At 37.8% G+C, this 14616-nt stretch overlaps 1 protein-coding gene across 1 annotated transcript in view; it reads left to right on the plus strand.

Moving 5' to 3' along the window:
* The first annotated feature begins 5426 nt into the window (after positions 1-5426).
* Positions 5427-14616, plus strand: part of thsd7ba (thrombospondin, type I, domain containing 7Ba) — a 141517-nt gene continuing 132327 nt past the window's right edge. Inside the window, exon 1 of the mRNA XM_062431751.1 lies at positions 5427-5586. Coding sequence (XP_062287735.1) covers positions 5427-5586 — 160 coding nt within the window. The remainder of the gene's footprint in view (positions 5587-14616) is intronic.

A 14616-nucleotide genomic window follows, 5' to 3' on the forward strand; every position in this document is an offset into this window, starting at 1 on the left:
AAAAATTTGCACTGTTTTTTAATGTTCAGAAATCTTGTTTTGGAGTTTTTAGCATGCCTGCAAAAACCTAGAAAACCCCTACTCAAACAATTTTTTTGGGTTCTTATTTATTTATTTAAGTTTTCTGTTTATTAAATACACAGCAGCAATTATTACATTGTCCACTAGATGCAACAATCCAAAGGATGTACGAAAACAGTAACAGGCCCAACACACATTTGACTGTAATAGAAGTCGAAAGTTGAGATTGAATAAAGATTAAATTAGTTCTTTGTCCCTACCTGAAAGTACATGTTTGCAATTGATTTTGCACCATCCACCAGGAACACCTTTCTTCCATCCTATTTGTTGGCTTTTATTTAGTGAGTTGCCAGCCAGCCGAGGAGAAGTGCAGCAACAGAGACAAGCTCATTTGAGCCACAATAGAATGGCTAGGCAAAGCACTTAAAAGCCTTGGGAAATAAAGTCTGGGTCACTGAGATCTTGGTTTTCGGGAGCATGGCCGGGAAGGTCAATAAGGGAGTGGAGCTGGGCAACTGAGGAAGGCATGGTGGGTGGATGGGAAACAAGGAACGAAGGTGTTAATAGAATCAGAGTTTCCTCTGGATGAGCTCTCAGGACAGACTTGGCTGCAGGGATGACAGGTAATCATTGAGTGCCATAGGAAAGCAAAAAACAGTGGCAACTTTTGGACTGCACTCTTGTCTTTGATATCACTGTCAAAATGTGACACAGTCAATGACAAATCATCACTGTAAGCTTTGCAGTTTTATGTAAAATTCACAAACAACAGCCAGGCCCTGTGGTAATATGATGCTTAAGTGACGTTGCCCTTCCCCTCTATAGCTGCAGCAGGTCTAAATTTGGGAAACATAATAATCCTTATTTATATGCACAGAAATTTTCTGTAAGATCTCTCTGCTAAGATGAATAGTAGAATGAATAAGACAGAACAGTTGAACAGACTATAAATCACAGCAAAGTCATACCTTTGGACCAGCATGTGCTGATAGTGTACTGAAAATAAATGAAATGGTGCTGCCTTCAGGTCATGCATCTTTATTACAGCTCTTTGCATCTAGACAATGACATTTTGCCTTTGCCTTTGCTCACATCTGAGATGCAAGATAGCTATCAACAATGCATCAAGTGAGAAAGAAATATCAATGTCATTGTGTGAAGTGTCACTATGCTGTTGTATCAGATGTTTATATCAGTGTTTTTTTCTTCTCTCTTTTTGTCTTCCTCTACCTCAGACCCTGTAGCTGTGCTGATTCCAGTGCCAGTCCCAGTAGGAACATCAGTGGGTGGGAACTTGACAGAGCCAGCGCCAGGGAGTTAATACCACTCAGTGCTGCTGGAGGTGTGACATAGTCCCAGCCCTCTACACATTGATTCACACAGGATTAAGCCACTGCATGATGCTTCAGGCAGAAGGCCTGGCACAGCTGATTTACCGTGCCTGTCAGACTTAACGTCTTTGGAGGCCTCCTCTGCCCTGCTCCTGCTGTTTTCTACGGAAAGACGAGTAAAAAGTGTTTCCCATTGCACCAACAAGATCACCCAAAGGGATGACTGGCAGTCATCTTGCTCAGGTACAGTATATATTACAAACCCTGCAGTGTCAGATACAGTGTGTCTAAGTGTGCTTCCAGTTGGGGAGTTGATTAAGGGGACAATCCTCAAGAGGGCTAATCTAAAGTTGTAGTAATATGTCTTTATTGTATCTTCCCCCTATCCTATTGGCAGACAGTACTGGATGATTTTCCATGCCAACATTTTCAAAATTCTTGCTTTCTACAAAATATGTGCATGAAAACTGTATAGTTAGATTTAGGTAAAATTTGGCTGTAGACAAAAGATTAGGGTGAAAATGGGATTAGAGTTAAGCAACTAAAATGGGGTTATGGGTAGGGAAAGATTAGGGTTGCAACCCTGGTCTGCATGAAAGGTGAACTCTAAGGTGAAATCCAAAACTCCAACCGCACACTCTCTCATTCCACTTTGCACAGTGCATATAGGGCACAATACTTTCTGCAAGTATTAGTTAGTTGCAGATTTGTCCATAATGGTTGAAAATAATAATAATGTTAAATAATGTTTCTTTTCAAGCAGCAGTACCCGTCTGTTGCACAGTCATGACGAAATAATAGATACATAGTATGTTTCAGAGCTGTCATCTTCTGTTTGGCCGTTAAAATCAAGGAATACATGTTTCTTACACTTCTGAGTAGAATAATATACACTGTGTCAAAAGAATTTAAGAACAAAATGGAGATTCCCAGCAATATTCTTAAATAACAGTCTATACAGTGGCAGATCAGAACAGCTACATCCACAAGCCTGTGATCAAAGCAATAAAAAAAAAAACTATTCTGTGTTGTATTTCTGATTCTTTCAGTGCTGCCATGATCATTCCTGCCAATGAAAACATCTGCAAAAATCAGCTTGTTTGGATGAGAATGGATTTCTGTTTTCATATTGTCAAACCCAATCAAAAACAATTACATGCACCACAACATCGAGAACATACTTGCAACTGTATTAACCTGAATATATTGGATGTAGTACACAAAGAAGAGCACAGGGATATGGACAGGGATTTAAGAATGTGAAGAGAGAATGAGCTGGTAGGCTACATAATAGTGTGTAAATCCTGGGAAGAGGATGGCATCTCTGGTAAATGGACTGGGATCAAATGCCTTTGTTTCCACTCCAGACAGAACTGTCTCTTTGGCTTATTTAAAAAGGCTGAAGCATCACATGGTGATTGTTCAGAGCCTTGGCATACCAAATTAGCTCTTGCCATTCATTTGGAAAGATCTAATCAAACATTAATTACTGTGACCACCTGTGAAAGAGAAGGCGGTGGAGTGTTGCTCATCTGTTCCCTTATGATGGCTACAAGGTCCTTACTCTCTGAATCCAGAGACTGAGCCCCAAACAAGGACCACAAGAGACAGTGAAGCAGATTGCATTCCATCAGATCTAATAGGATGCACAGCAGCATCTGAGCCACACTGTTGTTTGCCAGGTTTTTCTGTGGCCACTGAGAGCCTGGCATGATTCCTTTGACCCAGATATTTAACAGCTTAAGAGCTTTTCTTTTTTTTAAAAAGATTTTCAGGATAGCTTGTATTCCTCCTCTACTGACAAGCACAGACAGGAGCAGCCCAAGCCTGAACTGTATGAGTATGATTGCCACAGCTCTTCAAACTGATAGGCTTGAAGAGAAATCAGCCTGTTCAATCATCCTATTTTTTTAAACCATATCTAACTCTATGGTAATCTCAAATGTTTGTCTTTGTGTACTTTTAAAAAAAAAGCAATACAGGGATGCCTTGGGGCCATGCTTGTTTTCATTGCTTGTTTCTGTTCAAGACCATGTTTTCCAATCAGGTGTAGGATGTTCTGTCAGCCAATGGAGAACGCTGCTTGTCCTATGAATAGTCAAATTAGACTAGCTAGAGGGAGGATGTAATCTGGGTGCAGTCAGGTATGGCTTCCAGAGCCGAGCAGCCCGAGAGGTTGGCTAGTAATCAGCCACCAGAGTAGTCTAATTGGCATATGGTTGTGTAAGACTACTCTGCTCATTCATCCAAATAGAATACATTCTCTGGCCAACAAAAAATGTAAGACAAAGGCAGTGTTAATAAAAAAAAAGCGCATCCAGTCTATTCCAAGGGGATGAGTCCTATAAATGGATAACTGTTAACGTTATCTCTATTCTTTGGGTTGACAGATTTCAAGTAACATGTCATGTACGTGTCTCTGTGTGTAAAACTCATGCTGCAATTTCACACACTGGACAGAATGGAGAGTGATATTGAGGGCAGATACAAACACACAAGTGTTGTATGTTGAAATGCCAAACCCCGTATTTACATTTACACTGATTTAAGAAACCCCTCTGATAAAAAGACCCAACCATTTTTGACTACAGGATAATACGTCAAACCCTGAGGAAAATTGGACAGTTCATCCAAAAACTGGGTATGGAAAACTACTTCTGGGCACCAAGCCAACTCCACCCTCTCAATTCCTTCTCATTAAACACATTTTGCCCCTACCAAAACATAGCTAAAGCAGCAAAGTCAAAATCTAATTTCTCTGAATGAAATCAAGCAAAAATAATTAAATACCCAGTGCATTTCATGTGTAAATAATCTTAAATCTCAAATGCCTGCTGCCTCTCTGTAGTTAATCTACCATTAGATTCTCTCTATGATACTTTGTTATCAGGATTATATTTGGTGAACCCACTGTGTTGAAGTGATCTGGATCTTTTAAAAGGCAATTAAGTGAATTTTTACATACATGTCATGAGGCAGTAACAAATACTGATTCTTTTGTGAGAACGATACCATAGAAACCATCTGTCTCATGATGATTACATTTGGAATTTAAAATCTCAAATGTCATGTAACTTGAGTGCGTACTGTGTCTAATCTTTTAGCACTTGTTCATATGTGCACATAAATTAGTGTACTATATCGGTGTTAATGATATAGTGCAACCTCAAAACAAACATCTCAGCTTGTGTGTACCTCAAAGTATCTTTGAGTTCTTATGAACTCTTTTTTTTTTACATCTTTAGTTGTTGCCTTTTGTTGTTGGAACAACTCTCTGAATTGCACAATTTGTGAAATTATATTTAATTGTATGCCCAATTGTGTGGTACAATTACAAGTTTAGCTTTGTATCAAGTTTTACTTTTCTTGAATGCAAAATTACCAAGAACTGCAGGGATAGCTCTGTGGGATGATCTGTCTATAATAACAAATCTCACTATACCCAAGTGCTACAGTGCAACAAAATTTGTTTTTGGACAATGAATCACCATAGTCATGAACACCATAACGTCAGTCTCTCAATGCATCAAGTGTTACAGTTTCAAATCTGAATTCATTAATTGTGCTGTTAGTGCAACACAATTAGAGGCCTAGTGAATCCAGGATTAATCCCTAACACTCCTAGGACATGAATCACAGTAGCAGGAGATACGAATAAATGAGCTGCAATAAAAAGGTACTAATACCCTATATTACTCCAAGATTAAAGTCTCCCCTTCCTTCAATACATGTTTTCACTTCTACCTTGGGAGGCAGAGATGCTCAAGCCTCTCTGACTAATTATTTTAGGTGTATGTGGGGGAAAAGCAGGCATGGTATCACACTTGTCTGCTGGATTTATGATTCATGTGTAAGACAGTGTGGTGCACTTTGGAAGGTGACACTGAATGTCATGTTTCTGGGCTGGAGGTTTCAGTGGGCCACTTTCTGCAGAAGCCTGTAGTGTCTGAGACTTTAGCTTCACACAATGTATAATCTTTTCCTCTGGTTCCCTCGGCCCACATCTTTGGCCAAATTTACGAGTGAGTTACTCATGAATTGTATGCTCTTCCCACAGGAGTAAGAGAGGAAGCAATGGGCTGGACTATGACTCTAAAAGATGACTTTGGGGTCATTGCCTGGACACGGCGAGCTGGGAACTACCTCAGCCTCTTCTTCCTATTGTCTCTCTTTTCCATTCCAGTCCAGTCAGACATTGTGTTACCCAAGGACCATCACTTCTCATGGAAAACAGGTAAAATGTTCAATTCTTCTTCTTCTTCTTCTGGTTATAAATGCGTTAATCAATGCAGCTTTATGTCTATTTAAATGCTCCTCATTCAATGCAAATCGCTTTCATCTCTGGAGCAAAATCATAATTATTGGATGTAGTCAGTAATGATTCCACACACTGAGACATACACTTACACCTAGTTGCTCAACATTTGTTAGGTATGCGTCAATGGTATGCCATGAAACATGTTAATTTTTATTTCTGTTCAAGTGTGACAATTCTAACAAGACAGACTTCTGAACCAGTTAAGTTTCATACAGCTGACCATGTTACACACATACTCTAGTACTTTACCGTCAGACAGTCATTACTACTTCTCATTATTGGAGAAAAATACTACACCACTACATTTATTTTCAGTGCAGCCAGTTGTGTGGCAAAAGTAATCCTCTTCTTTCTGACACAAATTGTTGGGAAGCATAAACCTTGGGTTGCTATTAGACATCATAAAACCAGTAGGCCTGTACACCTGGGTGGTAAGAATAATAATACCTTTTTTTTGACAGACTATCCATCCTTAGCCCTGTGGTGACAAACAGGCCTTGGATTGTTACCATAATGATGTGTGTGCTGTGGTAACATGACACAGTTAATGAGATATTGGTGCACAGTAAATAATCATGAAGCAGTATGTTCTGTTGTGGATTTATGGCCCAGTTACATCTAGCTGACATGGTTTCATTGAACAGCACGCTGCATATTTTTCTGTGAATGTCTGTGAGTCTAAATGTATAGATTTTCTGAGTGTTCTTCACGGTACATGTTACTAATATATAGTATGTGTAATATATACTATTTACACTCACCGTGTGCAATATTGTATATACAAGCATTTATTCAGTATCACCTTGTGTAGATTTTAGTTAATATTTTAGAGTGAGTCACAGCTGGAAGACCGTATTGAAAGCTGATGTTGTACGTCACTCTCTTATAAATGGAATTTGAGGTAATCTCACGATTCATCCTTCACTCGCTTCACAAATTCAATTGAAAATGCATTTGCAAAGCAGCTTGAGGAGGAAAACTCGGCCTTCCCACACAAAAGCCTCACTTGCTGTGCGATTAGCACTTTCATTTCTCACTCTGTGGTTGGGTAATGACACTGCCCAAGTGATAAAGAGATTGATTAATTTCACTTGAAAGAGCGTATGTTCAAAAGGAATGTAACCGGGACACCAAGCGTGAGGATTTGACATCCTTGCATGGCTAAGATGGCTTATGTGTTGTTACTTAACTGGAAATGAAAATCACTTTAGGAAAGAAAAAAGAAAATCTCAAACTTAAGATGCCTCACCTCTGAATAAATCCTCCTAATGTCTGTTTGGCTCCAGGGAAAACTGAGGGACTGTAACCATCTGTATCACAATGCTTTGAAGTTATATCTAATAACACAAACTTCAGTTGGAAGAGGAGACATATTTGGTATAGTTGGGTTTAAATAAGACTTCCACATCTGTCTCAAAGTCAGTGTCTATGTAGCAGCTCCGGGCTTTATGTCACAAGTCGTATTACTTTCATGTTGGCAAATATTGATTTAACGTCCCCAGACCAACGACATGATATATTTGAATACTTAATTTGGCTGACAAGCTCCCTTTTAATTTTAGACTTGTCAATGTAGGGAAGATGTGCTTTAAATTATGCACAGCCGCCCTATTGTGTGTTTGGTGTGTCTATCTAGGCCAGCAGCATTGTGGGATAAATCTTTTGTGTGAGCCAGTTCCCAGAACTGTAGCTAAGCTGGGAGTCTCTGGCTCCAACAGAGAGCTGGAGCCATTTAAGCTTGACCTTCATCGGTGTCTTGGAGAGCAGAATAAAGCACTGAAACACTGCCGCTAATGGGACAATTTAACTCTTTAACTCTCTTTAGTTAACTCTTTAAAGTGACTGTTCAAAGACAATCCGTTTTAATCAGCCATACTTGCCCTTCTAACAGGATGCTACACATTTCCCAATAATTTGCAGTGCATTGAAAAGCAGCACACTCAAAATGGAACAGATGGTAATACAAGTTAACAATCACCACGCGAGTCTGCAAGGGTTTTTCTCTACTATGGAAGGTTGCAATTGGTTCTCTGTATGTCCCTGATATCCAATTATGTGTGAGAAAAATACTATAGGAGCTATCACATATAATAAGGGCTGGATGTTAACTGTTTCCCATTGCAAACACTCTAATAACACATCACTGTGCTGTCACAGCAGTGATTTGCATTGCACTGTGTGTGGTTTGTTTCATTTCATTAATTAGAGTTGTTGCCCTTTTGCAGACTGCATATAACTAGTTTATGTGTTGAGGAAATGTATTTTTGAATATAATTGCATAAGTAAAAGTTAGAATTTTATAGTTTTTGCCACCTGAACTCATAAATATGCCTCTCAAATTGTGTTCAAGTGATTATGTAGTGTTGTTATACCTTCAGAATGCTAATATTATCCAAAACAGAGCTTTTAAATTGGATTCATTTTCACTCCCAGAAGCACCTGCATTAAAACAAAACAACAAGACACTGCACTCATTCAGTGTCAGCTTCTATTTGCTGAAGAAGTATCTTCTCTCAAAGGTTTTCATTTGTCATCTCTGAGATGAGAGTAATCTTTTTTGCAGAAGGTCTTGAAAATGCTGGGATTCACCTATCAGAAATTATTTTTCTTTTTTACAGCCTAAACAGCAAAGGGTCTGTTTTATTGTTAGATACAAGTGATAGCTCATCCCAGATGGGGCTGTAGTGTGTATCAATTGACTGTTCAAAAAACAAAACAAAAAAACAAACAAAAAACACAGTTTTGCAAGTTTCTTATTTTGTTTTTTTGACTAGGGAATCCAAATAGTTTGGAAAGTTAGATATTGGTATCTCTAAGGAGAAAAATGTGATAATACTACATCATTTTAACAATACATTAGAGACTGTGTATAGTTTTGAGACTGCAGCAGGCACCACAATTAAAATAATGCATTTGTATTTTATTAGTGACTAAATATTTCCTCATTTACGACTGCTTGTTTCATTCATTCATTTCCTCTTCATTTGGCTATAAAAATATTCTTCTATGTTATCCTGCCAGGGTCCTCAGCAGAACTGAATTACAAAGCTCTTCTACTGTTCATCTAAATTATGTGGGAACTTTCATTTGTTACAATCAGCTGAGGGCCAATGATTTTCAAAAGATTGAGAAATCAATAAAGGTTTTTCTTAATGAGAAGGATCTCAGCTCCTGCTGGATTATTCAAAGAGCTTATGGGGTTGAAGCCCCAGGACCTAGTCTGATCCGCCTTGCCTTGTGTCTGCAAGAAAAAAATGAAGTCATATGTGCAGTGATACAGTCAGGCAACATTTACATTTCATTTCAGACTCTGAGAATATTTATTTGCAATTTTACCACAGTGTTGCACCATCAAAGCTGAAATCAAACATCACTGCTGCAGTGAGCTTCTGTTGTTTCTGTAAAAAGAAGCTCAGAGGAGGCTGGGTGCTAGGATCCAGGATACCAGGATTTCAAATCCAACCAAATGGCACTGAGTACTTTCCAGGGGGCTATTTTCCTTTATGGTGAGAAATAGAAAAAAAAGCATCATTTGCTAGTTAGTATCACTGGATAAGCTGTTTCAGGTGAACAATATCTAGTTACTCTTATAATGGTTTTCTCATGTTATGATGGTGTCACCTTAAAAAAAAGCTCTTACTTTCAGTCAGCTCATACTTTCACAGATAATATTCTGGTTGATAGCATGGTGTTATAAAGGGAATTAAAGCTTGGCCTGACAGTGGTGATGGGGCAACAATGAAAAAGTCTCCAAAACCAACAGGTTCCTGCACAGTTTCCTATAACTGGCACAAGTAGCTGGCCAAAGATGCATATTTTGGAAATTTGGGATGGTGGCATCAGAGAAGAAATCAAAGGTGTCATAGGAGGGTTTCACTCAATGACAAGGAGTCACTTTATTCACAGAAGACGTTTTCAACCTTCACCATTGTGACACTGACACTTTTTGTTCTTTCTGTAAATAATGTGATAAAGAGAGAGACCTTCCTCTGAGAACCTCCTTTGCCAGGGGTAATACTAATGAAGCAACAGTGAAGAACACAAACAATAACAGTATTTGAGGTCAAATAATACATTTAGGTCTCATGACCTCACAGGACCTGATCAGTTGCAAATGACGAATGACCTGTTCAAGAGAAACCTGATTATTGTAGGAAACCTGAGAATGTGTCTACATGCTCTGCAATAACCTGATAACTCACATGGTACTGGATTCAAATTTAATCTGGCATATTGTAACACTAATACGAGTGTTTTCTCTTGTTTGCACTGTACATGAGTCTGAATGTTACAAGAAATATGCTTTTCCATCCTGGTCATCAAATGCCAACTCTTTTTCATGTCTCTGCATCTCATGCAGATGCACAAGGCAACCTTTGGCGTCTGTATTGCAACGCACCAGGCTTTCCGCTAAATCCAGTGTTGACACATCTGTGGCAATAATAGACACTCAGAGTAACTAATGTGGCCTGGTTAGGTTTTAGGCACAAAATACACTCCACCCAACCCACCTCCTCCTAAGAAGGGAAATGTCACCTAATGTTGTCGCAATCAGTCTCATGTCATCTAATAACAACACGGATGGGTTTGCATTGGAGTTAGTTGAATGCCCGATGTGTCTCATACAGACGTTAAAGGATGCTTTTGGCATTGGTATCAGACACCGAGGAGCGTGACAGCGTCAACGTTTATTGGATGCCCTGAGAATGAGAATGAGCTGACTCAGCAGGCATTTTCACACTGTAGAAAAGATTATTTTCAATTATGTGCTCTAAATTCAGTAAGTAAAACTTTTAAAAAACGATAACAAATTCCTTAACAAAAATGGCAGCAGAAGAAACAAACTTTCTGCTGCCTCACACCTTCTCAGTGATCACTTATTTAGCCAGTGACATAATACAGTCGTGGTCATTGACTTGGGTTTACTTTTTATTGTATTTTGCAGCGTTTACACACCTGAGTGCAAGCTGATCTAACCACCTTTAGTCCGCACCAGCTTTTTTTATTTGTTATATCCAGAAATAAGAAAACCCCTGAAACTACTGGTTTACTTTAACTGTCAAACCAATAAGGGTCTGTACCGCCATTGCCATGTAATGAAAACCTAATTTACAAAATAAAAAGCTGAACTAATGTGCATTACAGTTCACCTTTAACACTACCACGTATGGATTTAACTATTCAGCAGTGGACTAAAGTCTTTTCACTGACTTTAGTTTCACTCAACTAATCCACTCCATTTTAGCCTCATACAGTATTTCTTTCACATCATATGCTGTGTCAAAGCCAACAATCCAGTTTCATGTGTATTACAGTTAAAAGGACATTTTCATCAGTTATTTTAATTTGTACCAGCAACTTTTTTGTGAATAGTTTATTTTTCCTGCTGCAAGTTTTAACATAAAAATAACAGGTCTGCAGATCTACTTACCCACACTTAGCTATACAGTTGCTTGCTACTGTGTCAAATGTTTGTCATTTCATATGTTGGTTGTTTTTGTGGTTAGTAGTTAAGGTGATAAAGGTGTGTGAATCGAAGGTCCAAACATACCTCATCGTTTTTATGCGTTGTTTTGTTCTGGAGTGTTTCATCTGAAAATGCTTTTAACAGGACTCAAGCAGGAGCTGCATTCTGAGTGCTGGAGCTACAGTTTATTTAGCTATAACTGTGGTCATGGACATGCTCTTATTGCCTCCTTGAAGACTGAGATTGATTGCCCTCCAAGGCCAATTGCGTACTTGCATGAAGCTGTCGAGGCCTAAGGTTCATGTTTCTTGGGGTTTGGTTGCTCGTATTTTATTCTAAATAAGAACAGATTATTGCTTCACAATCATGGATGTATTACAGTAAATAATTCAAGTAATATATAACAGTGTTGTTATATATAGTTTGTTTGTTTACCCCTCTCTGACTCCTTTGCTATTAAGTAGCCTAACTCTGCCTTAGCTTAATCCTGTAAGACGTGGTATGTAGACTAACCAGAGTCTAATTCTGGATTTTACTAGAATGACTGCCAACAAAAAAAATCTCAAATAGAAAGATAAAAAAAAGTTTTCTTTCTATTATGTTAACCAACATGGAGATGGTATATTGGTTAATTGTGTGGACTCATTCATTTATTTTAATAGAATCACAATGGTGTCTGATAACAGGTGGTTTGTCCTGTGGGCTTTTCAGCAGTTTGACAACAGCTGTACATCCCTGTCACAGTATGATTTCTCCTGCTACATATGGAAAGCTTAAAACTTAAATAAGCAATGATTCACACGGGGGAAGAAAACTGCTGCTGCACTGCACTCTTTATGCTCTGAAACATTTGGCAAATGCAAATCAGTGAGCTCACAGCATAGGTTAGCATAATATTGTGAAGAGTCAAGACTTAGAATTTAAACAATTAAAATATACAAATCAAGCCACAATTTCAAATACTTGAAAATGTAAAGATTGTCAAACTGATTCATTTTCTGATACACATGCGTACAAAGTGATGAAATTATAAATATATCACTGTAATAATACAGTTTTGAAAATTGTGAAAATTGGAGTGATAAAATAAATATGCAGAAATCCAGAATACAGATATGCTTACCAAAAAAGTAAAAAGCAAGGGGAAGCAGTTAGCTTTTGTTAAAAGTAAGAAAAAAAATCCTTAGAACAATTACAAAGCACTTTTTGCATGTTGTATCTGGCGACTCAGCAAGCTCATACATCAAATAATCACCTGGGTTTTATTCATAATTATGAATGTGTGAAAAGGCGGCAACTAAATTATAAACACAGGACTTCTAAAGGGAGGTTTCATAAAATAGTTTTTTCTCCTCTCACTCAATTTGTTTTGACAAGCACTTCATTTAAGTGTTTTCTCCTGGCTTTTTGTAAACACTGTAAAGCTTTCAAGATGTTTCCCTTGTTCTATTCATATAATATCAATTATGCAGGGTGGCATTACAATTCAGCAAATTCCTGCAAATGTGCACAAATGTTGTCTCATTAAAATTTTAAATAAAGAAATGTGGTTTGTTATCTGCCTCCTCGCCTTTCTCCTTTGGGTAAGCCAGATCTAGTACAGCAAGTCAGCCTGATTAGGATCAAGGTGAATATAATTCAAAGTTGACTATTGATCTAAGAGATGTTGCTCCAATTATGTATTCTATATATCTGGCTTTTGTAGACCCACACACATCCACTCTACATTTTTTAAATAGTGCCTTGGGCATAGCATTGATAAAACAAATAGAGAAAAAAAGAAAAGCGGATGACAAACAGATGCTCTGGTTTGTCTAATTTAAACTTGATCAGTGTTGAAAGCAGCACATTTGTAATGGTAAACTGCTTATGCCAGCTATCATAGCGACCTTGACAATATTTGACGTGCCTCCTCAAAAGCCCTTTACATTGATTATTCAATTGAGATATCATTGTGCCCGTCCTTCTGACTGGCAGGAAACTGATTGAGGTTGTCATACAAACCGGCAGCTGGTCTCACGAGAGCCACAAGGCAAGAGATTCCTAGCAGTCAGATCTTTAATCCCATGGGAATATTCTCACAGAAGAGTTAGCTTTCAGTGCAGCTCTCCTCTCAGAAGTCCCTTTCAAGGAGCACAGGGCTTTCACTTCACCCTTATTCAAAATGTTCCAATTCTGGTTGAATCTCCCACAGCTGAATTTTTCCATTAGAAGCTTGAGCGAGGAATAGGGAGCGACACGGACACGACTGGTTTGTAACTGAAGACAAAAAGTGATAGAAATGTAAAGAATTCCTGTTGCAACTGGAAATATTCATCCTGGAGTGTCATTGTGTAAATGATGGGAATCAAGGATAGCAGGTTATCTCATTACTGAATGACTCCTTCCATTAATACTAAAATTGAAAAACATGAAAGGTTTCTTTTTGACTGATAAAGCCCCATGTGTGCAAGTGTCCTTAATAAATCAAATTATTATATATATATATATATATATATATATATATATATATATATATATATATATATATATATATATAATAATTTGATTTATTAAGGACACTTGCACACATGGGGCTTTATCAGTCAAAAAGAAACCTATATATATATATATATATATATATATATATATATATATATATATATATATATATATATATATATATATATAATAATTTGATTTATATTTTTATTTTTTATTTTTTATTTTTATTTTTATTTATATTTTTTTTTTTAGGACACCTTTTTGATTTCATCTGCATGCAGAAACAAATACACAGACTGCTCAAATGGAATTACACTATAGATGACTCAAGGATGGTCATTTTTGCAGTTGTAACAAAAGTGTTGCTGAAATAGAAGATAAATGATTTTAGAAATATAGTCATACCTCACAAGCAGAAAAAGTCTGAATAGTGGAATTTGATTAGTCAACAGCTTCAGCTCCGATAATGCAAATAAGGTAAACCTGCTGACGGGAGGTTCTCGTGTTCTGCTGCTACATACTGGCCCAAGTGCAAAGAATTCAGTAAATCAGCAGGGAGAACAGTCCGGCAGGAGCGTGTCCTGTTCCTTGATCTCTCACTACAAACTGGGAACGTGGACTTTTAAGCTTATGTGATTGCCCTTCTACTCACGTGTTCTGCATGTCTGTGAAGGTCAGGCACATAAAGGGGCCGTAAACGCAATTTATCACTGCATGAAATGAACAGACAAAGCATCTGACATCCTTTGCTGAACACTACAACATAAATTAAGCCTCAGTGCCACATAGCATTATTACTTCATCATTCTGTTCCTTATTTGCGTCAGAGTTTTAATATGCTTTATAAATGCTCACAAGTGAGGAAGCTTCTTTGTAACTCCAGATCATAAAAAAAGACTATTTGCTGCTGTAACTAAACACGACATGCCTGTTGTAATTACAATAGTTTTAATGAGATGAACTTCTTGCTTCTGTGCCTGGAAGTCTCATCCAGA

Source organism: Scomber scombrus, chromosome 13 (genome assembly GCF_963691925.1).
Source record: "Scomber scombrus chromosome 13, fScoSco1.1, whole genome shotgun sequence".
NCBI lineage: Eukaryota > Metazoa > Chordata > Actinopteri > Scombriformes > Scombridae > Scomber > Scomber scombrus.